This window comes from Piliocolobus tephrosceles, chromosome 2 (assembly GCF_002776525.5).
Source record: "Piliocolobus tephrosceles isolate RC106 chromosome 2, ASM277652v3, whole genome shotgun sequence".
Lineage (NCBI taxonomy): Eukaryota > Metazoa > Chordata > Mammalia > Primates > Cercopithecidae > Piliocolobus > Piliocolobus tephrosceles.
Genome location: NC_045435.1, coordinates 189,250,475 through 189,271,548, shown reverse-complemented (window position 1 = coordinate 189,271,548; position 21,074 = coordinate 189,250,475). Strand labels below are relative to the sequence as shown.

The window sequence follows — 21,074 nt, the reverse complement described above, 5'->3', positions numbered from 1 at the left end:
TCTTGTGGGAACTAATGAGGGAGAGAACTCACCCCGCTGAGAGGGCATTAATCTATTCGTAATGGATCTGCCCCTTTGCACCAGACCTCCACCACTAGGTTCCACCTCCCAACACAGCTGTATCGGAGGTCAGATTTCAAGGTGAGTTTTGGTGGGGACAAACCACATCCAAACCACAGCACTTACCATTATTGGCTTATTATGAAGGACACAAATGAATAACCAGATGAAGCACTACATAGGGTGAGGTCTGGAAGAGTCTCGGGCACAGGAGCTTTTGTCCTCATGGAGGGAGAGTACACATTACCCTCCTGGTAAATAGTTGTGTTGGTCAACTCTGAAGCTCTGTGAATACCATCATTTAGGGGATTTTATGGAGCCTTCCCCAGGCATAATCGATTAAATCATTGGCCATTGGCAGTGGAACTCAGTCTCCAGCCCTTTTCCTTTCCCTAGAGGTCAGGGGGTGAAACCGAAAGTTCCAATGATCTAAAGGTATGGTTGATTCCTCTGACCACCAGCCCCCATCCTGAAGGTCACCTCATTAGCATGAACTCGAATATGGTTGAAAGGGGGTCATTTTGATTTTTTTTTTTTTTTTTTTTTTTTGAGACGGAGTTTCACTCTTGTTGCCCAGGCTGGAGTACAATGGCGCGATCTCGGCTCACTGCAACCTCCACTTCCCAGGTTCAAGTGATTCTCCTGTCTCAGCTGCCTGAGTAGCTGGGATTACAGGCACCTGCCACTATGCCTGGCTAATTTTTGGAATTTTTAGTAGAGACGGGGTTTCTCCATGTTGGCCAGGCTGGTCTCAAACTCCTGACCTCAGGGGATCCACCTGCCTCTGCCTCCCAAAGTGCTGGGATTACAGGCGTGAGCCACCCCACCTGGCTGAAAGGGGCTCATTTTGAATAACAAAATACACTCCTGTTATTCAGAACATTCCAAGGGTTTCAGTTGCTCTATGCCAGAAACTGGAGACAAAGACAAAATATTTATTTATTATTATACTAAAGACATCATCTGAAAGAGAAGTTTTAATTTCCTTATCACATGAGAGCCTAGAAAATCCCTCTTGCCCGAGATTACCAGAACAAAAGATTAGGATGATTCCTGTAGAAACCACTCTCTGGCTATTGGGTGGAGTCCCTCTTGCCTATTTCCTCTCACTCTATGGTTTGAAGCTTGTGAAAACCTGTTTAAGGGGAACCTACGAACCTGTCTGGGCAGCACATCCATTAGCTCAAATGTGGACAATCAACAAGTGTTCATGCACAGTCACCTGTGACACCTGCCAGATGAGAATATCAGAGAGCTAAGGAGGAGGAGGGAGTGTCTTCATGACAGGCAGCCTTGTTGGGTGAAAAGAATTTTAAATAAGAAGGACCTGGCTCTCTTACCAACCGGCTGGGTGACTGTGGGTACATTTCTTAACCTCCCCAAACCTTACCTTCCTTATTCTGATCCATGGCTGATACTACCTTCCTTAAAGGATTGTGAGAATTAAAGCAGCATATGGCAAAATATATATTTAGGGTGACTGGAACATAATACACAGTTATTATTTACATAAAATGTAAGTTTTCATGAACTTCAACCCAAGTCTGTGTGGGCAATTATCCACAGGGCAGGGTCTTACCTTCCTGCCTGCAACTGACGGTGGGATAAGTTGCTTTTCTGTCAGCCAATCTGTGTGACAAGGAGGAGTTTCCATAGGTAGTAGCTGACAGCATACTGGGCTGAGAAAAGGAACCCTGATTAGTCAAAGGAAACTAAAGCTCCAAACACATCTGTTGAGCCTACTTCCATAATTAGACTGCTGCTCAGCTGCAATGGCCATAGGCAGTGGCCTCTGTTGCTAACGTTCTCTGTAAATGCTAACTTTAGGGTAATTATGAGGGGTCCGCCTGCTGATTGTGGAGGGGGAAAGATGGAGGTGCAGTTTTTTTTTTTTTCTGTTTTATTATTATTATTTTTTACATGGAGTCTCGCTCTGTGGCCCAGGCTGGAGTGCAGTGGCACCATCTCAGCTCACTGCAACCCCTGCCTCCTGGGTTCATGCCATTCTCCTGCCTCAGCCTCCCAAGTGGCTGGGATTACAGGTGTGAGCCACCACACCCAGCTAATTTTTGTATTTTTAGTAGAGATGGGGTTTCACCATGTTGGCCAGGCTGGTCTCGAACTCCTGACCTCAGGTGATCTGCCCGCCTCGGCCTCCCAAAATGCTGGGATTACAGTCATGAGCCACCGCGCTTGGCTGGAGGTGCAGTTTTTAAGGGTTCAGCAGACTTGGTTTCCAAAAGCCATAGCTAGAGTAGCATACACATCTTAGAATCCCAAAGTCCCAACCAAAGTTGTATTATCTAACCATACACGATTAGGTTAATTGTAACATTAGAGTACATTGAACTCCTGTGAGGCATTATCCTGACATTTTGTCCTTAAATATATTCCTTGTATAGTCTACTGTTGCTCAAAGCTAATTCCTCCACTTGGAGTGCCTTTCCTACTCTCCTTTCCTGGCTATCAAAATTCTACCAATTCTCTCCAAGTCAATTACAAATTATGATTCTTTTGGAAAGTTTTTCCTATTAATTGTCTCAGTGGGAGATCTTCATCATTTGAAACTGATTTTTCCCTTGTGCTTTTCATATGGCATTTAATATTTTTTGCCCTGAATTATAGTTATTTTAAAATTCATCATCTCTTCTGTCAGCTCCTTGAGGGGGAAGATTTATGTCTCGCAGACATGCCTTACCCACTGTCTTAGACAGAGTAGGCAATTTGAACTGAAAACTGATGCAAAGATACTTTAAAGACTTCTTGCCGGCGGTGCAGCACAGAAGCATGTTAGCGAACAGTGCCTTTGTTCTTGAGTCTGATACCTGGGCCAGGTGTCATTCTATTGTTTCCCATAGCAATCATGAGAAAGAAAGTGTGGCAAGAGAAACTGGGAGTCAATGACCCGAGAGGTGATATTCCAAAGCTGGGAATGAGAGAGAAGTGACATTCCAAAGCTGGGAAGAGAATGTGATTAAGTATCATCCCAACTATCTGCCAGCTATGGCCAGTTCACTTCATCCCTCAGGATCCCCTCAAGGGCCCCTCCAGTAACCACTGAATGGATGTAAACATTGTTAATGGAAAATGGGCCTCAGCTGCACGCCAGTAGTCATCGTTGGATATTATTATTTTTTATTTTTAATAATAATAATAACATATATTTTTTTGCAAAGTAATGTGCAAGACTGGGAAGTCAGCACAATTCACACTCAAGTGATTGTGAACACACGTTTTGGTCTAGAGCAGGAGCCTGGAGAGCAGATATCTAACCGGTTTGTCCCTTCCAGGGCAGGCCCTTGGTTTGGCTCTGTTGAAGACAGAGAGATGTAAAACTCAGTCTTACCTTTAGCATCTTTTGAACTCTTAGAGACAGACTAAAAAGAGAAAGAAAAAGCAAAAATCCTAGCACTCATTCAAGAAACATAGACTTAGAGATTAACTTGATGTAATGCAAATGGTGTGACTAGTTTAACATTTCCTAATGACCAAAGGCACAGAGCAGCATCTGAGAGTTGCTATGTTTTCTCCTTCCTCCCCTCAGGGGACTGATTTTATTTTTAGTGTCCAAGGAGAGAATACAGTTAAATTTCTTGGGCTAGGAACAAGGAGAGTACGGGTTTATTCATTTCCCTTCACTGCTTCTCTCTTGCCCTTCATCCTTCCTTCCCTCCCTTTCCTACCTTTGCCTCCTTCCTTTCTTCTTTCCTTTAATATAGCCACTCATTTATATATTGATTGATTCAGCAGATATTTATTGAGTGCCCACTACATGCGGATAATGTATGTGATGCTGGGTAAACAACACTGGAAGAAAAAACTTGAATTGATCCTACTATGACATAAAGCCTAGTTGTAGGGGACCGGAAAGGAGGAAACAGAAAAGCAAGCAAAAAATAGAAATTGCAGGCCAGGCGCAGTGGTTCATGCCTGTAATCCCAGCACTTTGGGAGGGTGAGGCGGGTGGATCACCTGAGGTCGGGAGTTCGAGACCATCCTGGCCAACATGATGAAACCCTGTCTCTACTAAAAACACAAAAAGTAGCTGGGCACAGTGGTGAGCACCTGTAATCCCAGCTACTCAGGAGGCTGAGGCAGGAGAATCACTGGAACCCAGGAGGTAGAGGCTGCAGTGAGCTGAGATTGTGCCACTGCACTCTAGCCTGGGTGACAGAGTCAGAGCAAGACTCCAACAAAAAAAAAAAAAAAAAAAAACAAATTTCAAATTGTGAAAATTCTACAAAAGTATTATAAAAGGCACATGAGATTAGGGGCTAAATTGCATAGGGTGGTTGGCTGAGACCTCTCTGAAAAGCAAATATTTAAAGGAGACTGAAAGAATGAGAAATAGCAAGCCATGGGAAGACCTTGAGGCAGGAAAGGGCTTGGTGAATTCAACAAAATGGAAGGAGTCCTCATGGCTGGTACAGTGTGATACAGAGGGAGAGTAGTCCAAGATGAAGTAGGAGAGGAAGGCAGGTGGTAGATCACATGCGCAATCTGCTTTCTCTCTTAGTACCCCAGTTTCCTTATCTGTGAAATGATTTGTTGGGCTACATTGCAACCACTACCTACTTTGTTGATCATTTAGTATTAAGTGTCAATCCTCTTTTACCATGGGTTTCAAAATCAAAATATTGTAGTTCTTTGGGTGCTGAAGATGTCATCTTAGGCACTAGGACCTAGAGATCTGCCTAGTTTAGGTGGGAGGAAACAATAATGCCTAAGCAGGTTTTATCAATCTTGGCACTACTTTGGGCCAGATAAATTTTTTGAGGTAGGGGAATGTCCTCTGCATTGTAGGGTGCTTAGCAGCATTCCTGCCTCTGCCCACCAGATGCCAGAAGTAACTCACCCAATTGAGAATTGAGTGACCAAAAAATATCTCCAGACATTGCCAAACGTTCTCTGGGAGACAAACTCTGCCTTGGTTGAGAACCACTAGCTTACAGGGTGAGGCTGCAGCTCCAATGAGCAGGTCTGGCATGAGATGTGCGATGGAACCTAACATATAGCCTCAGTGTTGGGGATAAAAGAAAGCAAGGCAGGAAGCACAGACAGTAAGAGGGCACCTGCTCATTTAGAGGGGGCGTCTGGTACTTGCTCTGGCTGGTTCTTTCTTCTTTTTTTCCCCTAAGACTTGAGGTGCTCACAGTTAGATTGTCCATAATCTTTGGTTCATGATGTACTCATATTATTTGCCCATGTTGTATTGCATTAATTTGGTTAGCTACTTAATTAGTTCTTTATAATAATGTGCTGAACGCATCACCACAAACAAAAGCTAGGATTGGACAGTCATCTGCATGTAACGGTGTGGCCTCTCATTCCTCTGCCTTTCCCCAACAGAGGCAGCCACTGTACTAAATCATGTGTTCATCATTCCCTTGCTTTCCTTCCTATATGGTTTTCTTTTATCTAGATATATCCCCCAAATAATTGAAATGCTAGTTGTTTTCAACTTTATACAAAGGTTATAATGCTATTACAATTCTTTGCACTGACTTTCTTCACTTCCTATTCCATTACTAAGAGTCATCCACATTGATGTGTGTTGCTGGAGCTCAACCGTTTGAAGTGCTGTATTAAATCTCATTGTGTGGACACACCACAGTACGTCTCACTCACTGGATGGCATCTGAGTTATTTCCTGGGTTATATTATACATGGGTTTTTTTTTTTTTTTTTTTTTTTTTTGCTTTCCAACTGATTATTGCAGTGCAAGAATGTGGGAACAATATTGTCACCATTTTAATTTATTTTAAGAAAAAAGTAGAAATCATAATTTTTACGTGAAAATAACTGGGGGACCAATTTAAAGTTTTTAGAAATTCTTAACAAGTAAACAAGAAACGAGTCTGCAGGACATTCCTTTTGAGCCTCCAGTTTAAGATTTCTAGATTAGGTCATTCATGTTGAGAAGTTTTCACCTGAATCTAGTAGTCAAATTAACTTCGAAGAAACTTAGAAAAACTTCCTTTAGTACTAAAGAGTGGCAAAGAAGAAACTGTACAGAGGCAGGAATTTTAATAGATGTTGGGGTTGGGCAAGCAGCAAGGTAAATCCATTTAAACGCATTCCTTTTAAACAATTGGGTGTAGGGCCTGGAAATAACAGTGAAGGATGCTCTTAACACCCCAAATTCAGAAATAAGGGAAAAGAGATTATCTTCAGGGTAGTAAACTTTAAAAAATGGAAACTTTAAAGCTTTTGAAATATTTAACGAAGCCTATAGAGAAATGCAACATTTTCTTAAAGAGACAAACTGACTTCTAGGCCAAAAAGATTGGACTGTACTTCGATTAAAAGAATTAATATGTTTAAAAAAGACATGTGCCAGTCAGGGTGGGAGATGGTCAAAGAAGACTCCAGAGCCTGTTTTAAGTACTATGCTTGCACATGGCTCTGTTAGCAGGTCAATCAGGACGGTGGAGATGGTGTCACTGGGGAGAGAATGCACTCTTCATACCAACCCATGTATTTGTCTGGTTAGTATGACAGCAGCATACATCTCTCTCTCTCTCTTGTTAATCCCAGTCTCTGAGATCTGCTTAAATGGAATATTCCCTGTGAGAGATGGTTCTGCTGATAGTTTCTGGGACTGGAAGGCTGAGAACCACTCTCAGGACTAATAGGCCCCTAGGTGGTGACACTGCCCTCTGGCCCTTCTTTGGGACAGGAGTGTTCTGCTCCAGTGGACACCTCACCTGCATTTCCACCCACTTGTGTCTTCATACTTCTACATTTGTTAAGTGCTTACTTGGTGTCAGGCCCTAAGTTCAAGTACTGAGGGTAAACTCTGGAAGACAAGCCTTGATTCGATCTCATGAAACCTCTAGAGCAGGACCTTTCCTAGGCCGTGGGATCCTCCCTAAATATCCATGAAGATGTTTGTGTGTAAGTGTGTATTTCTTTGAGGAGAGGGTCTACAGATACTGAGAAGGTTCTATTAGTTGAGACGGTTTAAAACATTGCTCCGAGGAGCAGAATTTGGCTCCTTGAGCATAGAAGCTCTGCAGGAGACAAGGTCTGGACACCTGGACCAAAGTTTAAGCCCTTAGAGATGCAAAGGACCTGGATGCCCACGGACAGAGGAAGAAGAATGTGTGGGTAGGGAAGGGATAAAGAAAGGGACAGTGTGCCGATCCATAATGCACATAGCCTGCTATGAACTTGACTATTTGTGTGATATTCTTTTGACATTTTCCCAATAGTCCTTTTTTTTTTTTTTTTTCCTAACTGATCCCTTTCTGTGGGAGGTAAGAATGGATGGAGTGCAGTGTAGCAAGGACAGTTCCCTCCAGCATACCCAGGGATATAGAAGGTACTCCATAAATGTAGGAAGGGAATTGCTATGGGATGATAATAACAGCGCTGTGCTGATTTTTGCAATTTTAAACCCAATATCTGTTAATAGTCCCTTCAATGCAATTCACTTCAACTTAGTACAATTCAGTGGCACATGCCTGCCATTTGGTGGACATGTAACAAACATTTGTTAAATTGAACTGAAATAAAAGAATAAAGAAGAGCATAGGAGTAGAAATGGCCAGCCCACATCATCTTCCACGTGCTGCAGAGGTCTAGACTGGAGGCCCAGTTTTGAGTTAGTTATGAGCTTTGTGGCTTGGGAATATTTAATATTTTTTAATTATTAAATTAATTAATTTAATTAATTTAATATTTTTCAACTAAATGGGAGAATATGTATCATATGCTTAGTGAAAGGCTATTAAGTGCCCAATAAATGTTAGCTGCTAGCACTGTTATCAATAATTTGTTGTTAATAATCACTATTATTACTATTAAGGATATTATAGTAACTTTGAACTTTGGTTTTCTTAATGGAGAATTAAGATAATAATTGCTGTTTACTTTATCTTGACAGTAATCACAAAGACACTTTGGAAGCTATAGACAGCCCTCACTGCATAGCCCATAAAAGAAAGCATGGTAACAGAGGTTTTTGCTGTAGAACAGAGTAACTCAGGCATATTACATGGGGGCTCAACTGACTGGCAATATAAGGAAACTTTTAAATATAATATTTTAAAAAGATGAAAAAATGGCTGGGTCAGAAGGTAGAAGTTGATCTATGCCAAAGTGTTGAAACAGAAAAAGCACGTGGGAAAGAACGGTAGCTGGACTCAGGGCAAGTAAGGCAATGAAGACTGGGACACTGCTCTGTGTGGGACTAAGAGAGCACTGCTGCCAGTGTGATGAGGGGACAGAGCCATTCCAGGCTTGGCATCTGGACAGCAATAGCTTGAGCTTGGAGCAGAAGAGTATTCATGTCAGAATCTGCATTCTACTTCGCAAAATTAGTTAAGAGATCATTTTTGAGTTAATGAGAACATTTTATCGGTTATGCCAAATTTGGACAATGCCTAAGAAAGCCAGTCAGCACCTGTATGTGTTGCTAATAATAGAAAGGAACCTAATGTTTACACACAAAAGCAACCTTCAGCCAAGCATCACAGAACGTTTCCTGGCAATGTAATCTTTATCAGGTGAGATAGAGAAGTTGATAGAAGTTTTATGTTCCAGCTCCCTTGTTATCCTAAGAGACAGTTCTAGCAAGAGCAGAACTACTGACACTAGGAATTCTTGTTCTTAACTGCCAATAAACTGAGGGATAGAATTTCAGGTCTATTTCAGGGACACGTGATCAAGCAATAGCAGCAACAGCCGTAGTAAACGCTTACACAGGACAACAACCCTGTCACGTGGGTAGTATTACTATCCCATTTTATGGAAGACAAACAGGGATACAGAGGTTAGACAATGTACTGAAAAATCACACGCCCAGTAAGTGGCAGAGCTAGTCTCTGAACCCAAAGAGTCTTGGTCCAGAGAATGTGCTTTTAACCAGGACACTCTACTACCTCTCAATTTTAGCCATCATAACCAGTATAAAGTATACCCATGACTTTGTGGGATAAAGCTGCGGGACTAAGACCATAAACTTCAGGGGCCGTTTTCTATTCTATCTCAGAATTTCCTTGGAAGGAAGACATCTGTCTAGAGTATACATTTATTAGAGGTGAGACTCTTGTCTTGTATATATCCTCTGGGGTCTAATAATATCCTCTCGTGATGCATCAGTGCTCAGTAGAATGAGTTGAAGTAAACCAAATAGTCCCTCTGGTGTTTTTCCCCTTGACATAAAATTGTTTGTTACTGAATGAGGAAGGAACGTGGGAAGGCACAACTCTACCCCAACTCCCAAGGGCAACCTAGCCTTTGCTTGTTAATCCTCTTATGGTCAAATACTTTCACCCAATGCTGACTCAGATCTCAAGGCCTGGTTCTTTTCTCTCCCTCTCCTGTGTCTGCTGATGCCAGCCAAGGGAATCTCTTGGTACTGCCATCGGCTAGCCGGCTGACAGACCTGGGTTGGAGTCTTAGCAGTGGGACATTCTAGCTGTGTGGACTCGGGCAGGTCGTCCCATTCCGCCACTCTAAGCTGAGTCTCACCATGTATGAAATGAGGGTAATTATCTCACTTCGTGGAAAACACAGGGATGCTTGGGAGACTTAAATAAGACGACACCTCTAAACACCTGGCACGGTGGTTGGCACAGGGTAGCAAGGTGCTCAAAGGATTGAAACTGGTGTTCTAGTTAGACTGGGACTTCCTTGCTTCCTGGAGTCATGTCTTATACTTCTTTGTGGAGACTCCCTCTCCACTCTCTCGATCCCTCACCCTGCCCTCTCCTCACCCTCCTCAACTCCTTCACTTCTGCCTCCATTTCCATCACTAAAATCAGTATTTGCTCATTTATTGCTTATTGTGCTTAACCAATATTTGGGATTTTTTTGATTCTGTCCCAGGAGATATTTGGCTATCGGACTCAAGGCTGCCGGAAAAGTCTCTGCCTTGCCGGATCCATCTTCTCATTTGGAATCCTCCCCTTGGTGTTTTACTGGAGACCAGCATGGCATGTATGGGCACATTGTGTCCCATGTTCCTTACAAGAAGCAGACACTGTGTTGCTGAGGACAACAGTAAGTGTGTACCTGGTTATGTAGCTGGTACCCCCCTTTTGTTTCTGAACAATGTGTTTTGACATGACTGGAGGGAGATGTGCACAAGACAGGAAGCAGGCGGAGGCTTCAGTCTTAGGTTTCTTACATTTCAAGACAGCCTTGCATCTAGCAGGAATTCAATAATTTGTGTATGGTCAATGGCAAAGACATGGAACAAACCTAAATGCCCATCAATGATAGACTGGATGAATAAAATGTGGTACATGTACACCATTGAATACTCTGCAGCCATAATAAAGAACGAAATCATGTCCTTTTCAGGACATGGATGGAGCTGAAGCCATTATCCTTAGCAAACTAATGCAGAAACAGAAAATCAAATGCCTCATGTTGTCACTTATAAGAGGGAGCTAAATAATAACACATAGACACACGGAAGGGAACAACACATATTGGGGTCTGTCAGAAGATGGAGGGTAGGAGGAGGGAGAGGATCAGGAAAAACAATTAATGGGTACTAAGCTTAATACATGGGTGATAAAATAATCTGTACAACAAACCCCCGTGAAGCAAGTTTACCTATATAACAAACCTGCACCTGTACCCCGATCTTATATATAAGTTAAATTAAAAATTGTAGATGGTGAGGTTTGATTAAGAAGAGCTATTTCACAATATATTTCTTTTAAAATTGTGAGTTTTGTGAATGCTAGAGCAGGGAACAACCATGTTAATAGCTAAAAATAAAAGGAACTGTGAAGTAGTCAAGTCAGGGTATAGGCTACTAGGTTCAAACTGACCCTTCCTCTCGATTCCTGATACAACCCACTCCCTGCACTGGAGTGACTCCTGAAGAAAAGAAGGGAAGGGGTGGGGAGCATCCCTCTGAGGAGGATGCTGCGTGTCCCAGTTGATTGCTGACAGCATGTCACATTCTGCAGATACACTAGGGTAAAAAATGCAGCCATCTTGCCCTTGAGGTCATTGCCTCTCTCTGTTCATAAAAGCCCCTGGCTTTGGATAGGTTTCCCTGTATTTCCTTCCGTACCAATTCCTCACAGCACTCATGGCACTCAGACAACGTGCATCATCCCTGCGGGACTGTCAGCTTCTCAAAGGAAGCGACCATTTCTAAGTTGTGAATTGCTGCACCCCCAGTTCCGGCATGTGGTAGCGATCCCGTGACTATGTGGTGGCTGACGCCGGCATGTGGTAGTGACCCCGTGACTATGTGGTGGCTGACGCCGGCATGTGGTAGTGACCCCGTGACTATGTGGTGGCTGACGCCGGCATGTGGTAGTGACCCCGTGACTATGTGGTGGCTGACGGACGCCGGCATGTGGTAGTGACCCCGTGACTGTGGTGGCTGATGCCGGCATGTGGTAGTGACCCCGTGACTATGTGGTGGCTGACGGGCTGAAGTGGATGTTTCTATTAAAGACAGTGAAAGGACAGTCTCCTAGAGGACTCTCTTCTGGTTGACTTTTACTGAGCGTTTATAAGAATGCATCGGTCCAAATGACCCAGAATGACAACCACATTCTTGATAAATCAACCTCTGTTGGGAGTTTAGCTTCCTTTTATATATAACCATCTCTCTAGATCCATATTCTATTTAATGCAGAGAGAGAGGAGGATAGCAATAAGCCTTATAACTGGCCAGAAAAATCTACATTTCAATCTGAAATCTAACAGAGATGAGGCTAAACTCCCATGAAACTGAGAACTGGAGGAAGTTGGTCTTGGTTGACTTGCTCCATTGGGACCAGCCTCACCTTTCATTTCTGGATCTTTGTCCCTTCAAAAAATGCTTGTTCTGACCAGGGGTGATGGCTCACACATGTAATCCCAGCACTTTGGGAGGCCAAGGTGGGTGGATGACCTGAGGTCAGGAGTTCGAGACCAGCCTGACCAACATGGAAAAACCCCATCTCTACTAAAAGTACAAAATTGCCTGGCGTGGTAGCACATGCCTGTAATCCCAGCTACTCCAGAGGCTGAGGCAGGAGAATCTCTTGAACCCAGGAGGCGGAGGTTGCAGTGAGCTGAGATCGTGCCATTGCACTCCAGCCTGGTCAACAGAGCTAAACTCTGTCTCAAAACAAACAAACAAACAAACAAACAAACAAAAAACCAAAGAAAAGAAAAGAAATACTTGTTCTTTGTTCTAGCTTAGCTGATATAGGTGATAATTGAGGCATCTTCCCACAAGTTCGGGTTCAACTATAATTTTATTAGAGATTCTTAGAGAATAAGCTTTAAGACTTGAAGGAAGCAAGAGATTATTGTGGTTAAGAGCAAGTAATATTGGTGATGTTGAGCTGGAGCTGTGCTTCGCTGATGCCTCGTGTCATCCTTCCTGAAGACTCACAGGATGTGCACAAAAGAAGAGTGCCTGGCACCCCACAAAAGACTTCTTCATTTGATGGGGGAGGAAATGGGGCTAGAGAGGTGACACGATTTCCCCTAGCCCACGTGTGAGTGAGGGGCCTCACTAGGACTAAGTCCCAAGAGTCCTGGCTCCTAGTCAAGGGCTTTTCCACTGAACTGTATCTAGACCAGGGTTCCCACACTTCAACTGGCATCCGAATAATCTAGAGAGACTATCAGAACAGCTTGCTGGGTCCTAGTCCCAGAGACCCAAGAATTTGCATTTTGACAGGTTCTCAAGTGATGCTAATGATTCTGGTAAGGGGCCATATTTAGAGAAAAAGTGCTGTAACTAGTTTTCACTTCCATTTGGGAGCTCACTTGTTCACTTGGTCCTTGGGAGAGAAATAGAGACCTAGACATTTGATTGATGGCTCAGATGGTATATATTTATCATCTGAAAGAGAAGAATCCAGATTTAGTGAAGTGTTATGAGTGGCCTTCCCATACATAGCCTGAGTGCCTTTCTGGGGCAGGGGTAAAATTTGCTTTCCGGGGCTCAGAGCAGGGACATGAGTATCTATGGAAGACTCCATGTGGGCCCTTTTATAGATCAAACCCTCCAAGGGAACTTAAGAATCTATCAGATGATTATTTTCTGGCATGAACATAGTTTAACTGTATGCTACAAGTACATCTGTGTGCCCTCACCTCGTTCTCAGAGGGTAATGCTTTTGCTGCAGTAGAAACAGAACCGCGTTCTGCCTTTCAGGGTCCATCAGCAAACTCTTCAGATCTGAGATGGTCTGCTCAGCTGAGCTGTGCTCTCTGAGTTGCTGGCAGAGTTATGGCAGACAAGAATAAGAGGAAATGGGCAAGGAAATGGAAAAGGAAGGGAGGAAAATAGGTAAGAGGAAAATGAAGAGGGAGGAAAGAGAAAAAAATTCACTAAGAGTGAATAAAAAAAGAGTGTCACTACATGAGGAGATGATGTGTTTTGCGATTTGGAGTCAAACGTTTTGATTTCTTGTCCTAATACTTTAGGTTTGTTACGTAACTTTTCAGGACCTCAATTTCACCACTTGTAAAATGGGGCTAGTGTGAGAATGAAGGGCTGTTGTCTATGGAAAAGGCATTTGCAAACTAAAATGCATGATCAAAGACCGTTTTGATTGTGTGTCTGTGTGTCATTGCTCAAGCCATTCCAAAAGTGTTGTATACAAAAGAGCTCGCTATGCACAAGGGGCACCCGTGTCTAATGGTCTTGCTCATCTGGATAATGTGCCTTTTCTTTATTAGCCAGGAGCCTGGCATTCCCTTCTGGGACAACGGACATGAGGGAAGGTTTTCTGTGACTGGGAATCTCCAGCTCTCATCCATACTCAGCCAGATGATCTCTCCTAGTTGCATGTAGCCAGCTTTGCAAGTGCACGTATACTGGAAAGACTCAAAAAAGCTTTGCTGCCCCTGGGAGCTGCATTCCATCATCCTGCCTCTTTCTTTGCATCTTTGACAGTCTGTCAAGCCCCTGTCGAATTTCACTGCCCCTCCACAGCTAATCAGAGCAGTCTAAGCCAGCTTCAGTCTTGCCTTTTTCATCTTGATTTCAACTTTAATTTTTAATTACCTGCTCTTGTGTGTCATTTTAAATGGATCTGCTATGCCAGAGACTCTCCAAATAAATGAGGTTCTAAATTAGTCTTTATGTAATTAGACAAGAACTCAATTATTTCAAACATTCTTACTATCTGAGACTTAGATAAAAATAAGCTTTGGGCACCAATAGTTTAAAAGTTTGCTGCTAAGTTATTTGCATTAAAATGACACTTTAAAAAGATTTTATTTGAATTATATTATAATAGCTGGACTGTAACGATTTTCCATTAAGGAGGACTGGATGACTCCTACCTGAAAATGTGTTGCGTATCTGTTCTTCATGTTATTAAAAAATCAGTACTTGCTATTTATCATCAATCTCACGCTGGTAACATTACAGATCATTATCACAGATACTGATTAGGTAGTCATTTCTTGACATTAAAAAAAAAGAAAAAAAGGCTGACTGAAAGTCTTCAGTACACAGTTTATTTTCAGTTCTTCTTTTATTAAGGACTCCGAGAGATTTTTTCTGAAAGATAAGAGTAATTAGGTTTTTTATTTTATAATTTAAAAAGTGGCATTCTGTTCATTATTCATCTACTTCTGAATTTTAACCAGTATCAGTAGCAATGCCACATTTCTATGCAAATGACATGATTTCTATTCGCTGTTTTGAATTCAGATGCTCCTGATGATTTTCATAGCTTCCATCTTCATTGTCATTACAAACACATTTTTCCCTTCATTGTCATTGTCGGTTACATGTTGTCAAAGACCCATGATGTGCAGAGGAGAACTTTGTGATGATTAGCAAATTGGCCTGACTCAAGGCACTTCCGTTTGATGTTTTAATGGGGAGCATTTTCGCTTCAGTTTCAATTAAAGATGTCAGGGCTAGGAGCGTTAGTTCAAAAACTTAGAAACTCTGCAAATCAGTCACGCAAATGTCATCTTAAAGTTGGCCAGCATGCCAGTATTCTTGTCAGGCAGCAGCATCTGTGTTCACGGAGTCCCTTACCTCCTCTCCTCCCAACTCCTCCTCTGCAACTTGGTCTCTCAGCCCATGCTTCCCACACCAGGACCGCTTTCTACTGGAACAAGACACAGTTTTGTGCCTGCTTATAAAGTGTCTTCTGATAATTCCTTCTCCCCTCCATTCATGCATGCATTCATTCGCTTATGTTTTCAATGAGTTAGTATTTACTACACACCAACCATGTATCAGACAGTGGCACAGGCACTGGGAACGTAACAGTGAACAAAACAAATGGAAATCCTTGTCCTTACAGAGTGATTTTCTAGTGAGGAGTCCACACACACACATGCTTTCTCTTTCTCAAGTAAATGTAAAAAGTAGGTGTTGTTTCTGCTTACTAAAATCTCCTCATTCCTCAGCCATATCACCTTCTCTGTTAAGTCTTTGTTGATTCGTTCTTTGCCCCAGTTCAGAAGGGAGGGAGTGAATCACCTGTCCTGCATTAGCTCTGGGTTTTCATTTGTGACCGCTGTAGTGCTTTTTACCTTATATTAAAATACTATTCACTTTACAGTTTATGAAGCAGTATGTCATTGATTATTTAATTCTCATAACAACCCTGGAAAATGGGCATTATCATTTCCATTTTGCAGATGAGGATACAGACAGACCAAATGACTTTACAACCCAGTAAATATCAAAGCCAGGCTTTCCTTCCTTCTCTCTCTCTTTCTTTCCTGCATTTGAGGAGCACACATTGCATGCCAGCCAACAGTGCCGGCTCATGGGCAAGTGTGTGAGTGCGTGTGATTAATAAAACCAGGGTTCTTGACCTCATGGAGTTAGTCAGATCACTACACAAGTAAATGTAAAAACCCACCTCTTAAAAGTACTCCTTAGGAAAGGTTCATGGTTATGGTAGGATTATATAATAGAGATTTGTCTAAGTCAAAACAGTCAGGGAAGGCTTTCTGAGCACCAAAGGATAAGAGTTAAAAGGTGACAGTGGCGCTGGGGGCAGGCACATGGAGAGTGACACAGGTAGAGGGAATATGGGGGCAAAGAACTGAAACCTAAGTCTTTCTCTAAGTCCTGAGTCTTTTTTTTTTTTTCTCACTATGCTGCTTTCCTTTTTATAGCTTTTGATCCTTTAAAATTATAAGCTTTCTATTCCTGGAACTTCTCAGTCTTTTTTTTTTTCCCCCTGGACAGTCTAGATTATAAGCTTTTTGAAGACAGTGATTGTGGTTTACATTTCATTCCCCATGGCACCTAGCACATGGCCACAGCAGGGCTTAATTAATTTATAAGTTGAATTAAGTTGAATCTATAATAAATAGTCTCACTGTTCCTTCCAGAATTTTATCTCAAGGGTACTAAAGTGGAATGTCACAGTTGAGGAAAATAATATAGCATTATGTTTCATTATGTTTCGTAATATAGCATTATGTTCTTTCAGGTACACATTCCCACTTCCGAATCCTGCTCTCCTGCCCACTCCCCTACCCGGCCCCATTTCAATCTGGTTTTTCATTAGACATCTTGCCAGAAATCTCTGAGATTCTGTGAGCTGACCTCTGAGAAACGACTCAATGTTAAGATAAATCGTTTTGAGGCTATTATCCTTTATAATACAGGGCCATTTATATTATGATTTAACAATTTGCTAAGTCTTTACATATAGTTGTCTCATTTGGTCCTTGCCAGTAGAGATTATTTTTCTCCCATTTTACAGATGGAGGCATAGAGAAATTAAACAAAATTCTCAGGGTCCCATAGCTGTAAGATGAGAGTTGAACTGGAGTTGGAACTAGAGATCTAATTACTCTCTGTCCAGTGACCAGATTCTACAGAGACAGCATTGTGAAGTGGTTGAAGAATAAACTCTAGATTCTGAGTACCTGGATTTGATTCCCAGCACTGCTCTTGACCTTGGGCAGTGTATTTGCCTGCTAGGCTTCTATAGCAGAACACCACACATTGGGTTTTGCTGAAACAAGAGAAATTTATTGTTTCATAGTTCTGGGAGCCAGAAGTCCAAGATCTAGGGCCAGCAGAGTTGGTTTCTGGTGAGGCCTCTCTTCCTGGCTTGAAGAAGGCTGTCTTCTCACTGTGTCTTCATGGGGTCTCTTCTCTGTGCTCTTGCACTCCTGGTGTCTCTTCATCTCATATGGACATTAGTCCTATTGGATTAGTGTGTACCCTTATGGCCTCATTCAACATTAATTACCTTCTTAAAGGCTTTATCTCCAAATATATTGGGAGTGAGAGCTTCAACACATGAATTTTGAGAAGACACAACTCAATTCATAACAGACAGGTTATTTAACCTCTTTTTGCCTCCATTTTTTTTCTGTTAACTGGGGCTAGTAATAATACCTGTCTCCTTGTGAGGACTAAGCATGTGATATGTGTAAAGTTCTGAAATAAAGACTACTTGGCATGCAGGCATTCCGTGGGCATTAGTCAACTTTTTACTACACACTATATCTCCAGAAGTTTCAGTTAATGAACCACTGCTCCATTTCCCCTCAGAAAACAACTACAAAAATGAGCGAGCCCCAAATCCTGGTCTCTCCAAAAAATGTATACTGAGTTTTCTAGATTTCCTTGTTTTGTATACAAACATAAACATGGGCTTTGCTTTGTTAATAACCTCATTGTGTTATCCCTCCCTCCTCTTTTTTTTGGACAACATATACTGAGATAATAATTATTGTGAGAATTTCTCCAAAACTTATAACTTTATGTATCTTATAACTAAATCCTATATTCTAGCCAATGTCATCTTTTTTCCAAGCTAAAAAACATTGGGAATATGAGGTCAGGATGTTAAGAGCATCATCAGCAAGTCTGGCCGAGAGAGGGAAAGAGAAAGAAAAAATAAAAGAAAGATATAAAAATGAAAGAATTATACCAAAGTTATGGGTCTATAAAGGCAGTGCAGTGTTTTAGAATAGCCTGAGAAATTTATTATTACATTATCCATAATCCTCTAGGTATTTCACCTTAGCTAGAGTTTAGCGTTTTAGCATTGCAATGTATCCATCTCCAGGAGAAAATTACTCATTTTCTAATGTCTCATTGGAACTTTGAAATGGGTTCTTCTTAAGGCAAGCCCAGAACTATATTTTTGTGTGGTGAACTACACAAGAGAAGTCACAGCATTGGCCTGAACTTGAAATGACCATTATATTGCTTTTAAATTTCAAGGGATGAGGTTCTTACGGTAAAAGGATAGAATTAGGTAAGCAAGATGTGTTAGTCTGTTCTCACGCTGCTAATAAAGACATACCCGAGACTGGGTAATTTATAAAAGAAAGAGGTTTGACTCACAGGTCAACATGGCTGGGGAGGCCTCAGGAAACTTAGACAATCATGGTGGAAGGGGAAGCAAACACATCCTTCTTCACATGCCAGCAGCAAGGAGAAGTGCCAAGCAAAAAGGGGAAAGCCCTTTATAAAACCATCAGATCCTGCGATAACTCACTCACTATCATGAGAACAGCATGAGTGTAACTGCCCCCATGATTAAATTACCTCCCACTGGGTCCCTCTCATGACATGTGGGGATTATGGGAAATATAATTCAAGATGAGATTTGGATGGGGACACAGCCAAACCATATCACGAGATAACTTGCTTCATTCAAATCTAAAAGTTTATCTGGCATTTCCAGGGTCAGAAAGTACAAAGCCATAGGAAATAAAAAATGTCCAAGTTTCTTCCTCTGTTTTTCAGTCCAGGTCAAACACTGGTCCTTTTTATACATTCGACTTTTGAAATGCACTCTTGAATTCTTGTAAAACCTATTTTTTTAGAGTTCAAGGACTGATCTGGTTAGTATTTTTGATAAAGAGGAGGTAAAGCCTTCTCAATGAGACCTGAGGTGTAAAAAGTCCAGATTTGCCAGGCAAACACTTTGGATTATTTGCATTATAAACCAATTATTTAAAATGGTAGCTCCTCTGGTACATTTAGATATTTTACAAATCATTACCTGCTTTGAAGAGAGCTGGGAAACAGACTAAAGTAGAAGAAGCCATTTCCAGGTAAAGATGCTGCTTTTCCACAAAGGAAAAATTGAGAGACTTTTAGAGTGTCCTCAAAGGGAGAATAAGTTCCTACTTACAGAAAGATCTCAGAAACAACATGCTATGAAAAATGAGGCACAGAACCATACCATCTGTTGCCTCCCTGCTATGGGCCAAACCTTGGATCAGACACATTATGTATTATTTCATTTGATCCTTCAAACATCCATGAAATTTGGTATTATCTCCATTTTCTAAATAAAGAAAATTAGCTTCAGATAGTTGTAAGACAGTTTAGAGCTGGGATTTGAGTTCAGGCCTCAAGCCTGTGCTCTTTCCATATTTGACAACCCCAAAATGAAAAAAGAGTAGTCACTGATTTTGCTTGAAGTGACCACTTCACATTGGTGTACTTTCCTTCCATTTCTTTGCTTTTTTTCCCTTAAAAAGCTGGGTGATTTGACAGAGTCCTCAACAGGGTAATATACAAGAGAGAAGTCAGTGTCACTCCCCTACTCTAAGCAAAAGGGTCATCTAGCTGCCCTATCTTTGATTTTTTCTATATAATTCTACTTTGTATCATACAGAATTATGAGTTATTGGAGTTAGGAGTAAATGGGGATGACAGGAAATGAATTTAAAGGCAAATATATCCAAGCACCTTTGATTTGGTAATATTATGAACTATAAGAAGATGTAGGTATATAGATGAATGTCAGTTTTTAATACACACCTAGACTAAGGCATACAGTTGGTGCACTGGATTAATATGGCCTTTGAGAACTTGAACACTTTGCTTTTCCCCTTTTAGGCACTACAGTCTGGAGGTCTATCTGTTGTCACACAGGGCCAGAGGGTGACAGCTTGACTTCAGGAAGTAGATTCTATGCTGTCAGGAGAGCACATTGTGAGAAACTGGATACTATTTGTCACTTGGTACAGAATTCAAGGTGATTTTTACATGCAAGCCATAGACACCATGGGACCACTTGTTGAAATAAAGAGAAGGGGCCAAGATTTGGAATGGAAAGATCTGGACTCAGGTCTCAGTTTTATTCCTACTACCAATTTCAGACTGGCTTGAGCAATTCTTAGCCTTGCTAATGATCAGTTTTCTCATCTGCAAAATGGAGATAATTATAATACCAACATTAGAGAATTGTAAGCCTAAAATAAGATAACATAACAAAATTTCTACAAACTGCTATGTAATCATATGAAAATTAGTTGTTAATATTATTTTAATTCACTGGAGATGATTAATAGTTGCTGTCTTCCTAATTGTCCTCACTTGGTGGCCAGAGGTCTCTGATCTTGATGGCTCTTTTATAATTTGTGTTCCTATTTACCTACAAATTATACATTTTCTTACCAAATTTGTCATTGAAACTATGTTCTTTAGAAGTCCCAGTTCAGGCTCGACATAAAAATGGCAGTCCAATCAAATTATATTTTGTAGCAAAAATGTAGAATAAAGTGGAAGGTTGGAGGGGACTCGAGGAGGCAAGCAAGAGTGGGGATGTGACTGTTAAGTCCCTGCTCTAATACTTACCAAGTATGTCTTTCTTTCCATGCCAACTAAATGGGAGAATAATTAACTGCAACAATTCCATAGGGGTTTTGACATTAAATGAAATAATACATATGTGGCATTATGTGCTTAGAACACAGTAAGTGTGAAATAAACATTAACTATTATTAGAAACGGGAAGTTCTTATTTAAAAACTGCTTTGATGAAATCAAAAGCAAAGCTATATAATGCTGAACTATGTCGAGGTTTGTTCAAGAGAGTTGGTTGCCTACTCTACCATACCTAGACCATGTCTATCAGATCACTGGCTTAGTCATTGAAAATTTAACTCCGTTCCACCATTCTTAGGCTCATCATTCTTAACTCCATACAATTTGATTTGAATTGACTTAGTCACCTTTTTTTTTAAATCCGTAGGATAACAGCCAATTTCACTGGCTTTTAAAATTGATTAATTAATAAACATTCCAATTTCTATTCAGGTTTTGTTGGCTTCCTTCCCTTCTTCATCTC

General features: G+C 41.3%; 1 protein-coding gene across 1 annotated transcript in view; it reads left to right on the top strand.

The window, feature by feature from the left end:
* ATP13A4 (ATPase 13A4) overlaps window positions 1-21,074 on the top strand; it is a 157,967-nt gene that overhangs the window by 30,399 nt on the left and 106,494 nt on the right. The window contains exon 2 of the mRNA XM_023214899.2: window positions 9,895-10,068. Coding sequence (XP_023070667.1) covers window positions 9,895-10,068 — 174 coding nt within the window. The remainder of the gene's footprint in view (window positions 1-9,894; window positions 10,069-21,074) is intronic.